At 34.9% G+C, this 23,490-nt stretch overlaps 1 protein-coding gene across 1 annotated transcript; it reads right to left on the bottom strand.

The window, feature by feature from the left end:
* Positions 1–7,850: 7,850 nt before the first annotated feature.
* Positions 7,851–22,549, bottom strand: LOC138694083 (lysozyme c-1-like). Its single transcript, XM_069817730.1, has 5 exons — positions 22,406–22,549; positions 19,653–19,802; positions 13,600–13,691; positions 8,774–8,837; positions 7,851–8,173 (listed from the first exon to the last, which is right to left on the bottom strand). Exons 2-5 carry the CDS (start codon positions 19,786–19,788, stop codon positions 8,040–8,042), a joined length of 426 nt encoding a protein of 141 aa, XP_069673831.1. The 5' UTR covers positions 19,789–19,802; positions 22,406–22,549; the 3' UTR covers positions 7,851–8,039.
* Between the last annotated feature and the right edge of the window lie 941 nt (positions 22,550–23,490).

Raw genomic sequence — 23,490 nt, 5'->3', positions numbered from 1 at the left:
CAAAATAAGTTTCTTAAAAAAAAAAACAGAAAAAACTATTGTTTTCTTTTAGAGCAACTGATTGGGGGTGTTTGTGCGAAACGGTCATACCCACAGGGTAATTTTCATCCTTTCCTTCACTACTACCATTCGCATTGGTATTTGTACCTACTTTACCGTTACTTCTCAAGGGATATAGCCTACAAACTATTATCATTGCAAAGAGATGTCCATTTTTTGACAGAATACGTTATTATTTTCAATTATCAAATTATATTTATGCTCTAGAGACGAAGGGCTAAGCTTTATAAACAATTTAAAAAAATCACTTAAGCATTACGTAGAGAGAAAATTAGTGAAAAAATGTATATATTCTTTCAAAATATACAATATCCTTCAAAATATTAAAAAAATATATAATATATGTCAAAATATTTGTTATGCACCAAAATATGTAAAAACATTTAAAACTTCGGAATAATGATCCCTTTCGTTAATCTTCGATGCTACTTACCCATTAGAGTTCTACGAAATGTTTATTTGGCCATTATTCAGTCTACCATTCAATATGGTATAATTGTTTGGGGTGGAAGTACAAACATTTCGTTCGTTAAATTTACTACAAAAAACGAATAATTAAAATTTGTTTGAAGAAACGTTTCGATTATCCAACTAAATTCATTTATTCTGAATTTAATGTATTTAATATTGAACAAATTTATAAGTATACGCTGTTAAAATTTTATCATAAAAATCGTAATAAGTTTGTATTACAGACATAATTATGACACAAGACGAAATATTAATTCAACATTAATAGAAACTAAATGTCTCACATCTGCTGATCTAAAGCATAGCATTAATTTTGGCCCTAGGTTGTACAATGCTTTAACTAAATTACACCCAGAACTTCTAACATGTAATCCACTAACATATAACAAGAAAATTAGAAACGTGTTAATATCTTCAATTTGATTAAATAAATTTATAGCCTATGTGTATGTATTAATCATTTGTATTATATGTATATTTGTATTCTATAATTTTGAAATTATATATATTGTCCTACTTTTCACGTGCGATATTATTCTTCTCTAGTGTTAATATTATATTATATAATTCCATTGTCGCCGTAATTTAAATTTTAGTTCCTATTTTATTTTACTTATTTATTTTTATGATTTTTTTCTATATTTCTCTTATATTAATATTGTATTATATAATTTCTGTAACTGTAATTTTAATTTTATTTCCTATTTTATTTTATTTTATATTCTCTTATAGGCCTATTAATATTACATCTGAACTGCGACCGAACACGAGCGCTGCTCATTCGGTCTCAAATTTTGTTAATACTACTGTATCTCCTTTTTTATATTGATTGTATTATTTTATTTCTATTTGTCTTGTTTGTTGTAATTATATTCTTTATTCTGTATATTTAAATTTAAATTTAATACGATTCGCGGATTTTTAGCTTTCCTTATAGCTACATATGTAGGAACGGAATATGTAATTACATACAATCCGGGCTCTAGTCATAACAATATAAAAAAATGTTTTGATTAATTTAACCATCTTTGCCCACATTTGTGTACTTTCGTATGAGCGAAGAAAAATGTTTAAAACTTCATCTGTTATTAGCACCTGAAATAATGAAGGGAAACATCACATTTCGAAGGCCAATCAGCACAGAAGCGCGATTAGCACTGTTAAAATTAACTTTTCATCACCCATTTTAAGAACAATCTGTCTGGACAACGCACCAGCACATGTTGAGTGGGAAAGTACTGAGAACAGCCAACACACTTTTCTCCGAAGACCAGCGAAGACATACGAATGCTGACGATCGTCATCGGAAATTCCGCTAGGGTAGTGTCGCGAGAACTCTATCCGTCAGGACCGGCAGCCGGTTGTTTCCGTTCGGACAAGTGAGCGTTTGCCGTTTAAAATACATGCATACGTCTCTCGCAGAATATTTCCGGTTCGTTCCGTTCCGGTCGATTCGTGCCAGTGAGCGTCAACCTTTAGTTGGCGGAGTAGTGAAGTGTTCATTGAGGCGTTCTAATGAGATGCTGATTTGTTGTGTCTGTCCTTTTGTATTTCCAAATCCCATTGAGTTAAAATTTTTCCACATATATCTAGTGTTTACATTTGACTCAATTAGTCCGTGCATATATTTCAGTTTGGTATTTCGTATTTCTTGATTCGTCATATTTCTTAGTCGTTTGTAATTTCTTTGGCGGCCGGGTGGCTCAGTTGGTAGAGCAGCTGGCTACGGACTGGAAGGTCCGGGGTTCGATCCCAGGTGGTGACAGGATTTTTTTCTCGTTGCCAAACTTTCAGAACGGCCCCGAGGTTCACTCAGCCTCCTATAAAATTGGGTAAAAGACGGTCAGAGCGTGGTGCCGACCACACCAACTCATTCTAGTGCCGAGGTCATGGAAAGCATGGGGCTCTACCTCCATGCCCCCCAAGGGATACCTTTTACCTTTACCTTTGTAATTTCTTAGGTTGCCATCAGTTTTATCCCGTCTGTATTTTCTGTAAGCGGCATCCCTGTCGGTCATCAGGTCTTTTATCTTAGTTATCATCCATGGTGCCGGGCACCTTTTAACACGTTTTCCGTGGAGCGTGTTTGTTGTACAGTGACACAATAAGTCCGTTAAGAATGTCCACTTTTTCATCCACTTATCCACCTATCCTATAAAAGTATGAATATTATTCTCGTATCTGGGACAATAAAGTAAATTCGAATTCGTAGCGACAAAACATAATTTTCTGCTGTGAATTTGCAAAAAAAATGACAAAAAGAGCCAATTGCTGTTTATTTCATTTTTTTATAACGACACACCTTAAACAGAAGTTTGAATAATTAAGAGAAAATTTGTTCCTGGGCCAGGTATCGATTCCCGGACCTCTGGCTAAACGCATCAGCGCTCTACCGACTGAGCTACCCAGGAACTCCACTCGACACCGTCTCAATTTTTCCACTTATATCCACATACTTCTAGTGGGCTGATGAGACGCCAGAAACTCACACCGAGTGCACACAAACTCTGCTTCACAGGGAATTTTACCTGAAAACTAGATTTGCATAGACAGAAGTTTCTTTCAATATGAAATAATCTTTCCTGATTTTCTATCATACTAGCTTCGTTTGGTACGGTGAACAAGATGCGAACCAACAGTTCACGCTGCCTTCTCCCCCCTACACGCTCCGGTACTGTGTGTTTGCTTCTATTCGTGTTCCTGTATCTATAAGTCGGTGAAAAACATGTAGAAAATACCACTTGAATTTAATAACAATAATAACGAAGTATTTATTTAAAGGCAGCTTATATTCCATAAAAGAATTTTTACCACAGTTAGACAAAACCAATAGTTTTCAGTAGTCAGTATGTTATTTTATGACGCTTTATCAACATCTTGTCTTATTTAGCGTCTGAATGAGATGAAAGTGATAATGCCGGTGATATGAGTACACCGAAAGTTACCCAGCATTTGCTCAAAATGGGTTGAGGGAAAACCCCGGATAAAACCTCAACCAGGTAACTTGCCCCGACCGGGGATCGAAACCGGGCCACCTGGTTTCGCGGCCAGACGCGCTGTTACTCCACAGGTACTGACTACACTAGTCAGCCCCTTAATGTTTGGGAGCTGTCACATTTTGTCCACACATGCAATGAGAAAACTATTCAAGCTAAGATGATACCCTACATTTATTGAAACATATTAAACAGTATTAATATCTATTCAATGCAAACACACGCTCTCAAAGACGCTCTGTGCTTTGTACTATCTTGAGATGCGCAACAAATGTAACAATATTAATCTAAGAAGAACATTCGAAGTTTTGATGTTCTGATGGAAATGCTCCCCGTGTTCGTCGCCCACAACCCTACGTTTTCAGGGAAGAAATCGAGATTTCCAGGGCCCATGTCTTGTTCTGGTCTATTTTGTTGTTAAAATAAGTCATAAGCTCTTCTAACTAGAGGAGTAAAATTTTGCCTCTGCGCTTTTGAAGTGAGCTTACCACACACTTAACAGAAGTTGTTTCTATCAATAAGACACTAACAAGACATGTTTCTTATACATTAAGCACTTATACACTACTCCTTACAATGCACTATTAGGTACGGTATTATACACTTCTATCACAATTCAATTGACAACGGAAAGAGCACAGAATTAGCTTATTTCTTTAAAGAAAGCTTCTATTCATCTGGGAAATTTACCTTACAATCACAGTTTTCTGAGGGAGATATCATTGTTGTTGTTCGTGAATTTACAGGCAACAATACCAAACGTTACAAGTCAATTTTTGACACAATGTAATGAAAAATAAATGTAAAATACGTCTTCTAATCAGCATGTTATGTACCACAAATGTTAATAAACAGGAACAAATTTATTTTCAAAATAAAAAAATGGTGGGTGATGGAAAATTTCTGACTTAATTTTTGGAATCAGCAGATGGCAATACATAATAAACAACCGAAATTATTTATTTAACAAAATCATTGTTGACCAGTGTAATTGAGGGGCGTTTTCACAAAACTCGTTATCTACATTTTTTTTCGATTTTGAGGTTTTAGCGCATCCTTATGTTTTTGGGTTGGGAGAATCCAATGGTGCTATCAGAATTAAGCTAAAGTTGGTAAGTATATCAGTAAATTGATCTTGAAATAAAAGAGATTTTTCAAAACTCGGTATCTACAGTTGTGTATTTTAGAAAAGAGTTGTCTTGAAAAAAGAAGATTTTGTAGATAACGAGTTTTGTGAAGACGCCCCTCAATTTGACCTCAATAAACAATTCAGGCACCACATAAACATTTTAGTCCCCATGGTTACATGCTGCGCAGAATTTGTCTTCCACTGATTTTTAAAGTAAATAAAACGCATGAAGATACTTCAAATTTAATTAAAGCTCCGAATTAACAAATAGAAAAAAACATAAATGTCAGCAAATACTTAAAATAAAACAACTTATGAGTTGTGTTTTGCGAGTGTCTACAAATTACGATGAATGACTGTAAATATTTTAAGTCCTTCAAATGAAAATTTTTTCCTTCTTTCTGATAAAATACATGTTCTTTCCTAATGAAGTGCTGACCTCCAAATTCTTCTATTAGAGCACTGATCTCCAAGCGCCCAGAGTTGTTTTGTTTCTGCATGTCCACTCAACAGCAGACCTGAACTGGGTAGTAGGGTTGGGTGCAGCCGAATTATATTCCATAGGGTTAAGGTTGCGTATATCGCACCACTTTAGCATTTATAATTTTTATTGAACAATACAGTTTTTATTTTCTGCATTCCTTTACAGAAATACATTCCCAGAACATTTACCTTTCATGTAAAAAAGAATCCTAGAATTTGATTTATTATTTTTGGAGTAGAATGACATTTTCGAAACACTTGTTAGTGGTGCCATTTAGGCAACTAGTTTCCTAAATATCACCTGCGGTTTCTTAACTGCAAGGAACAAGATGAAGGAAAGCTTTTAATATTGAACATATTGAACAGTATTTAATATGAATAATGTAATAAATGCAAATTACAAGTTTATTGAAATTAATGAAAGAGAGTAACGCATCTTCAAGTGAAATTGAAGAAATAGAGCATAAATTACCTAACATTTAAACTTCCTGAATGCGTTTTTTATTGTTACACATTTGCCATGTGCTTCACCAGGCAGTTCAAACTGTAAACTGCGTCACCTTTCCTCCACGATTATCTCGAAGCCACCTAAGAACTGCTTTATGATTTAGCTGTCTGAAATAATTTGAAGATAGAAACATCTAAAGGCTGGGCCTCTGAGTATTATGACGAGGAAGCTGAAATAGGAGCACATCATTTTCCCGAGATAATCTAGCTTCTAAATTTTTGGAATGGTTCTTATAGGTGGACATACAGAAGCAGCACTTTTTTTTCTAAGGCAGGTTTGAGTGGCAAATAAAATGTTTGAGCTATTCGACAAATAGTTCACTGTTGATGTAACCTGAATCAGAGTAAACAAATAACGATCCTGGAAGAACACCAGCTGATAATGTAGGATGCACTGTTTGATGTTTGAAAATTTTCGTAGGTGGCACAAAATATCTGGTGCGCTTGTACAACACACACTTGTTGTATTAACGCCCTTTTCACCACTTGATTATTGCACCCACCTGATGCATTTCTCGTTCAGTTAAAAATTTTTGGCCTTCTTTTGTAAGGCTAGAATTGCTACAGTTGCTCATATCGCACCGGTGCGAATTAGGCACCAACAAAGTGGTGCGAATTAAACTACGTCATAAGTTATTATTTCCTTCATTCTAGCCAATAATCACCACATGTTCGAAAATCGTACTAAGTTAAATGTTCTTTAATATTTATTTTCACCAATAACATCTTAAGATTATGGATTCCTTTGCATACAAATCCGTTATTTAGTTACAAAATGTTAGCTAAATATACATCCACCTGAGCGATTATATTAAATACTCTATCACCACGTTGCTAGCACAAAGAAGTGGCAGAAATCAAGTGTCATGGTGGAAGTTCATATGGTAGATTGTAAAAATACCACCAGATGCTACACTACTACAGTAACTTGTTTTAAACTAGCAGTGGTGCCATTTAGGAAGCGGTGCGATTTATGCTACTCTACCCTACATACCTAAATGAGGGTCGCTTGGAGATTTTATGTAACCAAAAGCTGAACTCTAGTTAAATGAAACATGTTTCATCGTCATCGTAATAGTCATATTCTACGAGAGCAATTTCAAGTGTCAGATCAAATGTTGAACTGTTTAGATGAAACTGGTTTCTTAAACTCATGTGTCCAAAATCAATGTGCTTTATACCTTGAATGCTGTGAATTCCACTTTATCATGCCGTCATATCAAAGGAATGGAGAAATATTTTCCGGAAAACTATATCTCGTTTCAAAATATCATCTATTTCGAAAAAATATACGTCCTAATGCTTAACTCCTGGATCAATACTGCCCTTTTGCTGCACTATAATGTCTCATGATGAATTAAATATTTATTTGATAGAAAATACATGAATGTACGCAAAATATATATACACACAATTTGGTATTTATTAGACTAGAAGAGAGAATCCACAAACGATTAGGGAAAACACGGAAATTTTACTTGAAGCAAGTAAAGCGATAGGTTTGGAAGTAAATCCCGAAAAGACAAAGTATATGATTATGTTTCGTGACCAGAATATTGTACGAAATGGAAACATAAGAATTGGAGATTTATCCTTCGAAGAAGTGGAAAATTTTAAATGTCTTAAAGCGACAGTAACAGATATAAATGACATTCGGGAGGAAATTAAACTCGGAATAAATATGGGGAATGCGTGTTATTATTCGGTTGAAAAAATTTTGTCATCTAGTCTGCTGTCAAAAAATCTGAACGTTAGAATTTATGAAACAGTTATATTACCAGTTGTTCTGTATGGTTGTGAAACTTGGACTTTGAGAGAGGAACAGAGATTAAGGGTGTTTGAGAATAAGGTTCTTAGGAAAATATTTGGGGCTAAGAGGGCTGAAGTTACAGAAGACTGGAGAAAGTTACACAGCGTAGAACTGCACGCAATGTATTCTTCACCTGACAGAATCCAGAAATGCTTATAGAGTGTTAGTTGGGAGACCGGAGGGAAAGAGACTTAGATGGGAGGATAACATTAAAATGTATTTGAGGGAGGTGAAATATGATGATAGAAACTGGATTAATCTTGCTCAGGATAGGGACCGAGAGCGGGCTTATGTGAGGGCGGCAATGAATCTGCGGGTTCCTTAAAAGCCATAAGTAAGTAAGTATTAGACTAGGAGAGGTTATTTGTGATCAAAATAGAGGTAACGGTAAAAATATAAAACTAATAATTTATTGTAACACAATTTGAGAACTTAATTACAACATAAGTTAATATCAATACAGCAATTTTACATTTTATGCAATAATCATAACAAAACAAATTTAAAGCAAGAATATGTTCTCCGTAATTAAAAACGAAGAGTATTTTCCGGTGTTTATCATGTAAATGATGCAGAAGTTCATTTAGCATTTGGAAATATCAGGCTTTGGTTTTCCATTACACTTCTTGTTCCAAGCAACCCAAGCTTTGAAGCCTTGCATCTTCTTGATAAGTTGGGCACAACGAATGTCTTCAGATATGTCATCGTTCAGAAGATCTGTAAATACAAAATTTGCTGCTTTAATATTCCATGTCTTCTAGTGTTGAAGACACAAGAAACAGTACAATTTAAACGAAACACTTAATATCATGAATGTTACATTTAATGAAAACGTAAAATGTAACAAATTTAACCAGTATGTATTAGTAGTACTACAGATGGAGGAAGCGAAAAGTTACCGCACTATGCAAGATATACGTATACTGTATGATGGAGAGACAGGAATGGGCATGTTATCAGTAAAAAGATTGACGTGTTCGTTGAGCGCACGTACTACACTTATTATTGAACATTATTTGTGTTATTTGTCTCTTCATTCGTCAAGTAAACACTCCGTACGCTTCCCGTTGTCCGCGCACTTCATCCCCAACACTCGGGAATTTTAGGACTATCGTATTGAAACTGAAAGCCCGCCCATGATGCTACAGCTTACCGGCGAGTTGAGCAATGGATTGCGGGCACTCTGTTCCACGACGCCCGCTGCTTAGTGCGGTAACTTTTCGCTGCCTCTCGTTGTAGATTACAATACAGTAGTTACAAGATCATCGAGGACTACTAAAATACTTTTTAATGCGAAAATTAAAATCCCATGCCTACCTTCGCATTTGATGTTGCATTCATGGCCCTTCGAACCGGTTTTGCACCAGTATCTGTTGTTGATCTGAAAAACAAAGTAAATTAATAAAATCAGGTCATATAATATATCACGTGACTAACACTTCAGCCATTCTCTGTACTCCGTGACGTCAGATGGAAGATAGAAGGCAAAGTATTACTTAACAGTAAAAACATAAAAAAATGCAGGAATTTTAAACTTAATTGTAAGATATTGTGAATTAAATTAACTAAATACTGTATTAATTAAATTTAATACTTTAATTGTTATAAGTATAGTCATGTTTCAAATTCGGAATTACATAACTTTTAAAGGGTGCTTGGTGATCAACTGCTTAGAAATGTACTCGATAATACAGGGCTCCTTCGGTTTCGAACACATGTAATTTACGTTCTATGAATCTGAGGTGCATGAAAATAGCACCAATGTAAAGAGAAACTCAAAAAGTCTTGTTGTGACGAACATTGTTTTCCCAGTTGGTAACACTGCCTCATAATAGCGTATATAAACAAATTTGTTCATTGTTTTGGACGAAATTGCTGCTTTAGAGGACAGAAAAGCTAGGTTTTCATGTGAACCAGTCTGTTATTAATATGCAACGGCATTACCGAACAAATTTTGATGCAGATCCACCCAGTGGGCCTACAATCCATAAATGGTACACTGATTTTAAGGCAAGATTCTTCGCAAGCGCTTGCGATTTAATCCTTACTGACTACATTGCTGCAAGCTCTAAACCCAGAGGGCAAAGTGCTACGAATAAATTTCTGCATAAATATGCATGTAATTGAAAACGATGATGAATTTATTCGTTCCGTGGTGTTTTCTGACAAAGCTACTTTTCATCTTTCAACTACATCAGCAAAAGCAGAATGATTTTACTGTTGCACGACAATGTCCGGCTACATGTCAGTCACAAAACCACGGACGAAATCCGAAAACTTCGACAACATTGAAAATCGCCTTACAGCCTTGATCTGGCACCGTGGGAGTATAATCTCTTTGGCACAGTGAAGGAATTTCTTCGCGAAACGGGATTTGAAGATGATGACTCCCTCGTGAACGCTGCTAAACAGCGGCTCAAACGTGCTGGTCCAGACTTTCTACCGTATGAGTATGCAGGTCCTAATTCCAAGATGGAGTAAGACAATTGAAAAGGATGGGGTTATTTGGAAAATTGTAATTTTGTTCTTCTTCTCCTTCTTATTTGGTATTACAGCCCAAGTGGGCCTTAACCTCCTCTATGGCTCTCTTCCATACTTCTCTATCTATCGCAATCTCCCTCCAATTCCTTATTCCTAATCTATTCACATCCACTCGTACACAATTCCACCATCTTGTTCTCGGTCTTCCTCTTAATCTGGTTCCATCTGGGTTGTTATTGAAGACAATCTTCACTATCCTTGTACAGGGATATCACTTTATTTTTACCAACATTTTTAACATTAACCTGGCTATACTCGGAAACACTGTTGCCCCCTTCCATTACAGGTGTTTGATGTTACTAGTGCATTATGTAAACAAATCATTTTACTAGGTATAGGAGGAGAGAAAAGTAGTGTATCCATTTATGTTGTAGGGAAATACGATATTACGATTTTCTGTTTGATGATTACTTTTACGGAATTTATCAAAATACAATAGAGTAGTAGCATTTTTTTTTTCAAAAACTCAACTTTTCAGGCGGCTATGTTCGTTATGTAATGTCTACTTTATTTAGCATATTAATTATTGGTGCTAACATACAATATAGAGAGTGCACTTAAATTGAGGGGGTCATAAGTAAAGGGCTGTAAGTGCACTTAAGTTACTTTTGAGAAAATGGGGTTTAAATATTTAAGCTTTCGTAAAATCGGTGAAATTTTTATTTAAATTTTAATGTGTGATGCGATTAAAATATCCCTTTGCCACTAAAATTTTAGATACTTTAGCTTACACTGGATGCACTTAACTCATGTTATTACAAATGTCACTAGCATTCCTTTGCTTCTAGCCACCTCAGTTCAAAATAAGCTAATCTGAATTTTTAAACAAGCTGCTGAAAATGGTTGCCGTTCATTACAATGCAGGCTTCAATTGTTTACGCATATTATTAAAAACATTTTGAAGCATATTCTCTGAAATTTAATTTATCGTTTCTTGAATATAATTTTTAGTACGATATTATTAATATGGGTTCTTTCTTCTATAGAAAACGCAACCATATTTCTGAAACACACTATACACTGCAGTGTTTACTTCACTGCTTGAAGACTTCGAATGCAACAGCGGCCGTAAGTTTGTGTGTCTGACGGGAGCAAGGACATTAGTGAAGGGGTGGGAGTGAAGTACATTCAGAAATGCAGGTACAATAAAAATGCAAATAAAAATAAAATGATGTCCCTGTAGTTTCCATCCTTGTGACGTGTCCCAACCATCTCAATCTTTGACGTCTTACGTGAGTCTCCAAATCCGACTCCTTATACAGTTCATATATCTCGTTATTATATCTGGCTCTCTATCCATCCACTGTTTCATTTGCTCCGAAAATCGTTGTTAAGATTTTCCTCTCAAATACTGCAAGTTGTTTGGATGTATTTTTATTTAGGACCTGTTTCTGTACTATATGTTATAATGGGTTTTAATGGATTTTGTAAATCTTAATTTTGATTTCTCTAGATATTATTTTATTTTTAACAATTGGTTTAATCTGTTTAATAACTATTTTATTTTCATTTATATATATATATATATATATATATATATATATATATATATATTTCTTCCTATAACCATTACAGGTTGCCATTAACAAAGAGAACCGTGATACAATAAGTATAGAGAAATGTCTTGAGGCTTTATGAAACATGTTTTGTTGTTACAGTGAAAAATAACAAATTGAAATAGATTGAAACACAAAATAATATACGAAATAACGTCAAGAAGATGTGAATTACAGTCATGGTCCCTTTGAATGATGCCTGAAAATAGCTATTAATCCTTCGCGTGTTTGTTTTTTAAAATAATGTGTTTAATCTGTAACTTACAGTCAGTGTATTGTTATTAGTATCTCTTTGTTGTTACCTATTGCTTTAAAAAGAATGTGTTTAATTTGTAATCTTAAGTCATTTTTTCTAATATTCCTTTACTGTACTGTTTACATTTGTTTTTAAATCTTTTGTATTACCCTACCATTGTATATTGCCTTTCAAGAATTTCGGTATTCGTTAGTTGTAAGTCATTACTTGTGTTATATTTTAATTATCGTAATTGTTCCTGAATCATGTATGTAACTTGTAGCCGTAAATCATTGCTTGTAATATCTCTTTTATTACTCTTAAATGTTTCATTGTTCATGAATTAAGTATTAATTTGAAAGTGAAAGTGAAAGTGAAACTTTGTTATATTAATCTACTATTGATTATTTTTTAAGATCGTGATTTACTCTGAAACGGTTAGACATTCTTGTATACTTTTTATATTGATTATTCCTCAAACATCTCATTAATCTTTAACAGGAGCCATTCTTTCACTAATGTGCATGCTTCTGCATAATTCATGTGAATTGTAACTGTGACCACTATTTTATGTTATCACTTTACTATTGTTTGTTGTTTATAAAATATATATTTTGATGCCAACTGTAACCCTAATATACCTCAGGGTGAAATAGGGTTTATTAAATTGGATAATAAAAAAAACAATTGGTAAAAGTGAATAATATGCCCTGTTAGCCAGATTTATTCTTCTTTGTACCTCATTCCTTAGGTCATTATTTGCTGTCAATATTGACCCGAGATATGTAAATTATTTCACCTTTTCAAACTTGTATGTTCCAATTTTAACTCCCTTCACTTTATCGTTTCGTCTTATGGCGATTGACATAAATTTGGATTTCTTTTGTATTTATTTTAAATCCCAACTTCTGAGTTTCGTAATCCAACGCTAACAAGGATTCTTCAACATCTTGTATCCTCCTTCCGGTAATGACCACATCATCCGCATAGCGTAAAATCTGTTGTGTCTTATTAAAAACGGTTCCATTAATTTGCACTTCTGATTTTATTATTGCAATGTGTAGGGCTATATTAAACAAGAGAGGGGCCAGCCCGTCTGTTGCCTAGATCCTTTCTTCAATTTGAAATTTTCAGTTGTAATCTTTCCTAATTTCACTGTTGTCTTTGGTTCAGATGACACAATTCTGCATATATTTATCAGTTTCCTTGGAAAACCGAGTTGATGCATGTGTCCCCATATTGTCGTATTAGATTACCATATACAGATTCAAAATATAAAAAGAGGCAGTGTAAATCGATGTTCTGTTCACAACATTTTTCTGTCTCTTGTCTCATTATGAATAGCTGATCCACCGTCGATCTTCACGGTCTGAATCCGCACTGGTAGCCCCTACTATTCCTTCCATATAATATTAGTCATAATTTTATAAGCTGTACACAGTAGAGTTATTGCCTTATAATTCTCACATATCATATTATCATCCACATTTTGTTTTAAAGGATGTATTTATATTCCGTAAAAATAACAAAACTGTGAGATAAAAATTAAATTAAAAAAATGTTATGCATTTCTTTTGAAGTGATTCTTGTAATGTAAACTACAACACTATGGTGAACTCTACTGACATCAGATCCAAACAAATGGAATATATGATGAAGCAAAAGTATGGAATATCGATCGTGAACTTACAGGTACAGAATCGAAAATTTGGATAGAAAGTTAGAAGCCACTACTTAGCCCCTTCTGAAGAGTGATATTTGACTAAGATTACAGTGCAAAGCAAATAATATCGTTCATATTATCACATTACCTGGAATATACCGTAGTCGTAACTGCCATCCGGGTTGTGAGTGTTGATTGCCTTCGTATTATAGCTGCTCTCACCCTTAGCAATACACACCCCTGAAACAAAATGAACACAACATTAACTTTGTCACTCTATTTATGTTTTCATCCACTCCATAAACCAACAACACAAACATACAGGGTGATCCGTTTGGGTATGGGTAAAATAAAAACACTGTAAAATCTTTACTACTGAACTTTATGTGTTGAAACTTTGTGCATAGAAATCTGAAAGATGAGAGATTCTACAGACCTCAACATGACCCCTATTGCACACCCTACACAACTCATAACGGTGATGCAATTCAGCCCATGTCCGTTGTAACATAAGAGGGGTGATTTGTTGAAAAGTTTGAGTAATTTTTACTCTCAGATCACTAATAATTTTCCTGGGTTTCTCTGAATAGATAATGTCTTCAACAAAACCCCACACGAAGAAGTCCGGAGAGGTTAGATCTGGGGAGATTAGGAAACCAAGCCAAGAGATAGCTGCTTCTCGTATTGGATTTCGTCTGCGGCCTCCTGCATGTTTTTTAACACAACCTGTTTGTACAAATTTTCGATACCACAACATTATGGAATCGTGTTTAGGTACAGTAATGGCAAAAAAAAAAACAACCGGACCGACCCTTGTAGCTGATTTCAGAACCTTGTTCTCTCCAGAGCACGATAGACTGGTAACTAAGACTTTCGTGGTTCGATTTCTGCCTGGGAAGGAAACTTATTTTATTCCTTATTCAAATTTATTCCCAATACTTTTCGATAGCTGGTAAAATTCATGTTCTGGGAATAATTAGTTAATTAAGTAGTAAAATATCGCTGCAATCGAATAGTATTGGGAATAAATTAGAATAAGGAACAAGAAAGTTTCCTTTCCAGGCAGGATTCGAACCACGAAAGTCTTAGTTACCAGTCTATCGTGCTCTGGAGTGAACAAGGCTCTGAAATCAGCTACAAGGGTCGGTTCGGTTTTTTTGCCACTACTGTACATTACGCACATCTTACTTACGTCAAAATTCCCCTTGAACTATTTTAACTCTCAAATTTAGCATACCAAAGAACACATTGTGCTCGCTGTTGATTTGTAGTAGCCTATTTTAATCATCTACGATTTTCATTTGTCCTTTCAGATTATGCATTGTTGATTGTCATATATGGAAACTCCAATCTTTTAATAATAATATAACCAGCAAAAAATTTTTCCTACTATCGTAATAACTTTATAATAATAAATTAATATTATCCATACCCAAACGGATCAAACTGTATTATTGTCAGTGAACTTTGCCGTTGGTCAATAGTTGTTGCCCAAAATCAGAGTCTTATATTTATTAGAAGGGAGGAAAAATGAACTACAACACCGAAGAATTTTTACCTATGCCAATAGGGAACATTGCATATTGATGTCATAGAGCAGGTACGTTCCTCTTTTGACATATTTTAGTATTTTATTTTGCTTTATGTTGTTTATGGTTAGTCCGGTTATTCTTTTGATGCTAAATGTCTCCTAGTCACGTTACGAGTGTTGTGTAGGAAAAGTATAATGGTGAGGCCGCCACCTCTGTGTCATTATACATGCATCTGTTACTCACAAAGAAGGTTACCACTTCCGTCATTTCCGCCATTCTTAAGTTCTGGTGTTTATATTGACTGTGCCATTAAGTAATTGCGAGAGAATTTAATAAATAATTTTAAGAATTACAGATAAGATTTCGAACACTGTTTTATTTGCATACAAATAAGTCATTTTGGGTATTTCAGCAAATCTACAATTATTTTTTATAAACTCAGTGAAATAGCAAATAAATTCAGTATGCAAACTTGAGTAACAAAAAATAAAGTGATTACATTTGATGGGAAAAATCACGTGAGATGTAAAATAATTATTGACAATGAAATAATACACAGGGTGATTCACGAGGATTTACCGTCACTTACGAAGCTTATTTTCGAAGTCATTCTGAGCAAAAGATGTCATATAAACATGGGTATTAATCGCAATATTTTCAGAGTTACACTAATTTCAAGTTGTTAGTGAAATGCCTTTTTTCTTTAGTTTTAAGGCTAAAAGTACATTCCGAATAGAGAATAAACTATTCAGAAGTGTCATTTCTTTAATTGGCTAGTGTTCTGAAATTAAAAATGTGTTGTTAATTTCTTTGTACGGATTTTGTTTTTCAGTTTTTAACCGAAATGACATCTCTTACGCACTTATGACGAAATTGTTACAAATCGTACGACTTTAGGAACTTGATTCCTTACAGTTTAAATCTGCATCCTAGTGTACAGTCTTAAAGAATTTACAAAAGTGACATGATTCGAGCTTTTATAGACACTTCTGTGGAACATTCTGATTCATGTGTTGTTTCGATTGATTACATTAGAAAGTTCTAGCATCACCTGGAATCGGAGTTAGAAGTTACAGAGTATGAAAAGAAGAATCGGGAATCGAACCCTCACATGCAGTCGAAATATTCATAGAACCCACTACTCTACCTGACAGCCATGAACTTCCTCGAGAGATACGCGTGTTAGAAATGAATGTTTTTCCTCAAACGCATCGTGTGAATCAATATATTAATCAGTCCACCCGTCTGTGTTTATTTATTATTTTAGCTGTTTTCAATTCTTGTTAAAACTAAAATACAAGCGCTGTTAATTAGAGAATTTAAACGGCGAAAATATCCACCCGTAGTCATGTTGTGTATGATACTTAAAACAATTTATATAAACGGTTTGAGTCAAACACCTGTATAGGAACTGATTCACAGCCACTTTGTGCATACCGATACTTGAATGTATCCATGTTCAAGCATATTAATTTCACTTTCCGTGCTTCTGTTCTTATCATACATGTCAGGGACACTGAATGACACGCACACTAACATGACAGTACACTAATATCAACCTGTACAGTAACGCTACGACTTCCTAGAATATCAACAGTGTTGCCACGCCAGTGTATATTTCATTTCAAGTAACCAAATAATTATTAGGTATATAGGATAAAACAAGTTTCAACAAGCAGTTGGATTCTCCCATTTCCTTTATAACATGCATTTACATAGGCTTAAATGGTGATTATGTTTAAAATGAATGTGAACCAGGCTACTCCTCACAATGGAAGTTGACCAAAAAGAAAATTCACCCAAAGTAATTCCCCCAGAAAATTGATCCAGGAATATTCACCCAAAGTGATTACATCCATAAATTTTCATTCTCACTCTCACTCACGAAAAATTGACCCACTGCGATAAAGTTTAGTTCATTTCATAATAAATACATTTTTAGCAAATGTTAAAGTATATACAGTATGAATATTTTGAAGTGTTTCTCAAAAATTCAAAATTCGTTTCCGTGATGATATTTTTATTACAAAATTCTTAAGTTTTGATGAATATTTTGAAGGTATAAATTTTCACTTATGGAATCAGTTCTAAGCAGCTAGCTGGAATGAACCACGCACGAATAACAACACGGAAGCATGGCATAATCGCTTCCAGAACGCCGTTTGCAAGAAACATTCCACTATATACAAACTCATACATTATTTAAAGAAAGAGCAATCCAATGTTGACACAATGATCCAGGAGTTGGATCTAGGACGAAGAGTAAATGAGTCACAAAAACGAAAATATTGTTGTTTTTTTAATGCCAGGCATTTGACAATAAAGTCATTTGACCTCTTGCACTCCAATATTTTTCAAAGATATTTTCATGGTTAGCCACTGACGCACAGATTTTGAGATGTTCTGAATCCATTTCTTGATTTGAGTTGCACAATGGACAGTTAGGAGACTGGTGTATTGCAATTCTATGCAGATGCTTGGCCAAACAGTCACGAAAATATCTTCCTTTTTTCTTTACTTTTGTGGGCTTCTCCACTCTTCAGCGGTTGCCCTGAATTCCCTTCCGCCATCCTTCTCGATCTCTCGCCAATCCTCCTCCTGCATATGTCGGTCCTTCATCATTTGCATGACACCAGCTTTCCATATTTTTCTTGGTCTCGCACGCTACCTCCTTCCCCGAGGTGACCATTCCAGAATAATCTTTGGCCATCTTTCTTCTTTCATCCTTTTTACGCGCCCATACCATTGAAGGGTTCGCCTCTCGATTCTTTCAATTACAGACTCTTCCATCTCCACCATTTTTCTCACATCCTCATTCCTTCTCCTTTCCAATCTGGATACTCTAGCAGCTCTTCTTATTCCCTCCATCTCCGTCGCTTGTATCTTACATTTCTGACGTTCAACAAGTGCCCATCCCTCTGCCTCGTATGTTAGTATAGATTCAACTATAGTTTGTAGAATTCTTTTCTTCATTTGTTTGGAAATGGACCTACTCCACAGTACCCCATTCAGCATCTTTATTGCCCTTCTTGCCTGTTGCACTCTGTAATCTACATCTGCTTCACGGGGGCGGCCCGTCCTTATGTGCTACAGTGCTACAGCATAATGATAATTTTTCTCAAATAATGTATTTGTAATACCACCATAGTATTTGATCTGTCATTTGACAATTTCCCGTGGTTATGTTCACGACGCGTTATAGAGTGTTTAGTCTTCGCTCTTCGCTCTTTGGTGCCTCAGGCAGTACGTTGTGCTACTCAAAACTCTACATGAGAATGTAGACAACTAAAGAGCATGTGCGAAGCTGAAATCACTGCTCTGATTGGCTATTTTTACGCGGGGAAGTGCTGTAGTCAGCTTCAGCACAACACAGCTTGGAGATTACAAAATTAAAGCGTAACGAAAGAATGCTTGTTTGTGGAAGAACTCGGAACTTTGTACAATGTGTTTGGTAATTCAAGTGTCTGACCGCTGCTGCCATCTACCTGATTTTTGAGGTTCCTCCTGAATCAGTCAGTCCAGAAAATTGAAGCCAAGGAATTATGTGACAGTATAATTCAGGAAACTACTTATCGTTTCAATCTTTAACCTACCTAGACGCAACAAAATTGTTAAACAGCAAATTTTTTGACAATTTTTCGCATAATTTTCCTGAATGCGAACTTGAAGTTGCTGTCAACAGCTATACTGTACTGAACAAAAGAGTGTTAAAGACAAAAACTTGGAGTTCTATATGGAAGACCCGATTTCCGAAATATAGATGGAGCTGTTCAATTGTTACAATACATAACATAGCCTCCAACAGTTCACAGGATCCATTCTGTGAAGTAACGAAGTTGTTAAATATTTTAGTTACAACACCAATGACACTGCTGAGCCAAAAATATGTTTTTCTTTCTTTAAACGCATAAAAACGTTTTTAAGGAACACTATGTCCCAGGATCGCCTCACTGCTCTTGCAATACTGTCAATAGAAAAGAGTATGATGTCCAAGATGGAGGGGTTTAACTCCAGAGTAATTGACAAGTTCTGCAGTAGGAAGGAACGTCGTATGGACTTCATATTTCGTCGCTAGGAGAGACTCAAATTAAGATAAATACATATAAGTGTATATAGTAGGCAGATATAGATATTGTAGCACAAACATTATTTTGACCACCAGCCGCTACTGCTGCTTCACAACTCCCAGACTCGTGGATAATAGATCCCAAATACTTAAAATTTCTCACAGATTTCACGAAAATATAAAATCTTAGATATAAGACTGCAAAATATTCCATAAAAGTAAGATTAATTCAAAGACGACGGTTGTGTCGTTGAATATTTGCGTGCCTGTGATTATAACATTCAAATCTGAAGAAATCCATCCAAGGCTTGGTTTCTGCAATAAAATAGATCTAAAGTTTTTCAGGAGATATGTAATGAAATTATTGCATTATCAACTAAAAAATAATATATGTTAATTTTCTTTGTTCTAATTGGGTCAATTTATTTGGGTGCATTCTCCAGTCCATCAATCGTCCGTGGATCAAATTTAATTTGGGTGAATATTCTTTGTGTGAACTAGCACCGATCCATATGAGTGATAGTGATAGTATCCGAACTGTTGACCATCGGTAATAAAAATATTAATTTTGGGGAAAAGAACAGGAATTAAATACAGTCTTACAGTCGCTCCACTCGTCTTTGGGAACTCCATGCTTCTTGAGCTGATGTACCAGGTCGCATTTCTTAAAAATTTTGGCCTCCGCTGTTTTCAGTGCAATCACAGCCGTTATCAGCATGAAAATACACACGGTACGCATCTTGAAGCAGAGCTCTGAAACAAGTAACATTCCATTAAATCTGTTTTCACTTAAGTGGCATGTTCAGGCACAATTGAGGGGCTTAGAACAAAAAGCAGGTAAGTGACATTATTAAAAATGAGGTAAATGCGTGTTGTGATAGCCCAAAAGGATGTTTCTTTGGGATAAAATCAGGTAAGTGATCACACTGTGCAGTGCTGCTATATGGGCATCATTTCGCCAAACTAGTGTATAATATTTCATTGCATGTAGAACTTTAATTGTAATTTCCTCAAAACTAGGTTTCCGTCACTTACCTGCTTTTTGTTCTAAGCCCCACTCAATTGTAAGGAGAAGAGAGAAGCAAACTCAGTTATAATGATCACTTATGTGTTCGAAGTGATATTATATCTACCAGTTTTCCCACCTTGAAACGGTTTCTTTCTTATTAAGTCCTAAGTATGTAATCCTATCGAGTGTGCATATGAAATTCTATTCATTAGGATAACAATTTGAGTAAAAAGTTATAAATAAATAAATAAATATATATATATATATATATATATATATATATATATATATATATATATATAGTGAACAGTAAGAAATGTCATTTATTCTGATGGATGATTTCTTTAGTAAAGAGCAGCAAAAGAGTAAATCACCATTTTGCTGTATTGTGAATAGTTTCCCAGAAAAACGTGAATGAATTGTGCGATCGTGCAACGCTGTAATCAGTAGGGAATGCCAGTAGGCTGTTGTGTCGCCCTGAACAAACCTTTCACCTGACTTATTTAGTATGGGAAAGTCGGAGTTGACTGTCATGTACTACATTATTTCTAAAATCGTAAGAAAAATATAGAATATAATAATTTATTAGACCGTTTAATTTTTGTGTTTATTAGAGAAACGAGACTGAAGAAGTTCATATCATGTGACAGACAAATTTGGAAATTTTAAAATAAACGTCACAACTTAAGAAATATTTCTACACTCATATTTCAATTTAATGTTCTACAGAACATACAGAATAATGATTCTTATTCCGTGTTATAAAAAAATTTAAAACATTTAAAACTCCATAGGAGAAAACAGAAAATAGGAAATGCTCATTTTATGTTAAACGAAATGAATAATTTTATTTTTAAACTCCTCTATTTAATTTTAATTAATTATTCACTGCACATAAGCAATTCCTTATAGCCTATAAATCAAATTAATGATTTAAAAAGCTTCGTTTCTCGTACTGCAATTACTTTCTTCACTCAATTAGAAATAGTTCCCTCCCACTTTAATTAAGGAAGTAATCGATAATCTTACATACAATAAATCAAATATCTTTAAAGACAATAATTGTGTCACGTTTACATCTACCGATTGTATTGAATTTGTCGTTGTCTCCTCCATTCCTCTCACAAACGCATACGAGAGCTTCAGGGTACCTAGGCCTATGTATCTGCTTCTCTCGAGGCAATAACCTTTACAGCGTTGTCAGAATGCATTACATTATAAAATTCCTTTGCAGAATGAAGTCAAATTTTTTCGGATGAAATTTCTCCACAATTCAAGGAAAAAAAAATTAATATTCTTTGAATCATTTATTATCATAATACACAGCTCTTTTAAATTGACTGAGCACATTGGAAATTAAGCCAATGACTATCCCAAAACATGCTATCAGATGTTTCGTATAAAATCATTTTTATCTTAAAAGGATAGGAAAAAACGAACATAATTGTGTTAAACTTTTTTGTTTAAAGTATCTCGTAGAATAATCCCCTGAAATTGATGACATTACTTGAGGTTCGCTCTTTATACAGGATATGTGTGAAGAACGCCAACTTAAGGAAATTGTTTGTCCATCTGCTGCATCATACTTTTCTCTCCAGTTTTCTATACCCATAGTAAATGGCCTATCGTACCTCGCGTTGTCAAGATTGTTAGGGCATGATCGTCTAGAACCTTCACCACTACAATCTACCTGCATTAGGATACACCTCGAGGTTACCCTGACGCAACAGGCTAAGAACTAACACCAGGCAACACACAAAGAATATGATACTGAAGGGAGATAGCGGAGAGTGTTTACTGATTGATTTCACGAGAACTGGATCCGTGGTGGATCCTTGCACTTAGGTCGTTGAGGACCTTTTTTCGCCCTATTTGCGATGATTAAGTCCGATGGATGCCCCTGATGGCATTTATGAATCCGACGCTGACAAACGGGCCATCCTTCCTGGTCCCTGCTGGTAAGGTCCTCATTTATTGATGAGCTCGAACCCAGAGCCCCTTAGAAGCTACATTAACATTGGAAACCCGTACTACCTCCCCCAGACATCACTCCAGCCCATTACTATTACAGATATTATTATTATTATTATTATTATTATTATTATTATTATTATTATTATATGCATGTATTTACTAAATCCGAATCCTAAGCCAACACTTAAGAATATAAAGGACAAAACATAATGTAAGAAACATAAGCTTATTAATCTATATTTACCCCCAAACATTTTATTGAACCAGATTCTGCTATATATTACACCTGAAAACACTGTGATCTTAGTAATTACGTAAAATTTGCATTGAGAAAATTCTACTGCATCCTTAAAATTAAATATACTTTACTCACCTCTCAGCAGCTGAAGAAGAAATGTTGAATTAGCTACTCGTCTACATGATGGTTATGTGTGCAGCGGTATATATAAGACAGGCATACCCAAATACGAGAGAGGAGGAAATTCTGACCGCACCTATATAATTCCCCAGACATGAGATAAAATTGATAGACTGCTGGAACTCCCCTTCCTGTTTCGCATCACATGTCGTTGCTTATTATAATACGCGAAATAGATAAGAGAATCCAGCTTTCCTTCAGTCTCTCTTATCTACTGTTGCTAGGATACTAATACATTCATTTGCAGGAAGGACTGACGCTATTTTTATCTTCTTTTGATGAGTCATCAGATGTTCAATTTCGAAATAGACTCAATGTTATGTAGATAACACAAGTGCAGATTTAAAGGTTATGACTATCACGGGACTTCTTAGTCAGTAATCATGTGCCTTAAAATATAATTAAAGCACTTAATAGAAAGAGTTCATCATCATCTTCATTCTAACAAGTAATAATCCTACAAAAACTGTTTCGGTCTACAAAACTTTCTCCTGGAATCTTTTCATAGTGCGTTCCAGTGACCCTTTCCCGGATGGTCTGTAATTCAAGATTTTCCGACAGATCCTTGTTTTAGTTATACGCTAGACATGGCCATGCCAGTTTTTTTCATCATCATCATCATCATCATCATCATCATCAGCATCATGGATTAAGCCTTATAAGGCTCGTTCCGGTCTCATTTTTTTTAACACTGTTGAGCCCATCTTGTTTTCGGTCTACCAACATTTCTTCTGCCTATTTGGTTATAGTTCATCATCAGTTTTGGTATGCGGTCTACTTCCATTCCTTGTATATGTTGTTTCCAATCGTTTCTATATTGTTTTATTCTGTCTATTAATTTAAAAATGCTTAGTTCCCTCCTTATATCATCACTTCTTTTCCTATCCAATAAGGTGTAACCTGCTACAGATCTTAGAAATTTCATCTCTGCTGCTTCTATTCTTCTTTCTTCTTTTTTAGTCAGGATCCAAAATTCAGACCCATAAAGCAACATTGGCACTGCCATTACCTTATAAAATTTAATTTTTGTTTCTTTCCTA

The sequence above is a fragment of the Periplaneta americana genome, chromosome 2 (assembly GCF_040183065.1).
Source record: "Periplaneta americana isolate PAMFEO1 chromosome 2, P.americana_PAMFEO1_priV1, whole genome shotgun sequence".
Taxonomy (NCBI): domain Eukaryota; kingdom Metazoa; phylum Arthropoda; class Insecta; order Blattodea; family Blattidae; genus Periplaneta; species Periplaneta americana.
The sequence above is the reverse complement of the archived record's forward strand: the minus strand, read 5'-3'. Positions and strand labels throughout refer to the sequence as shown.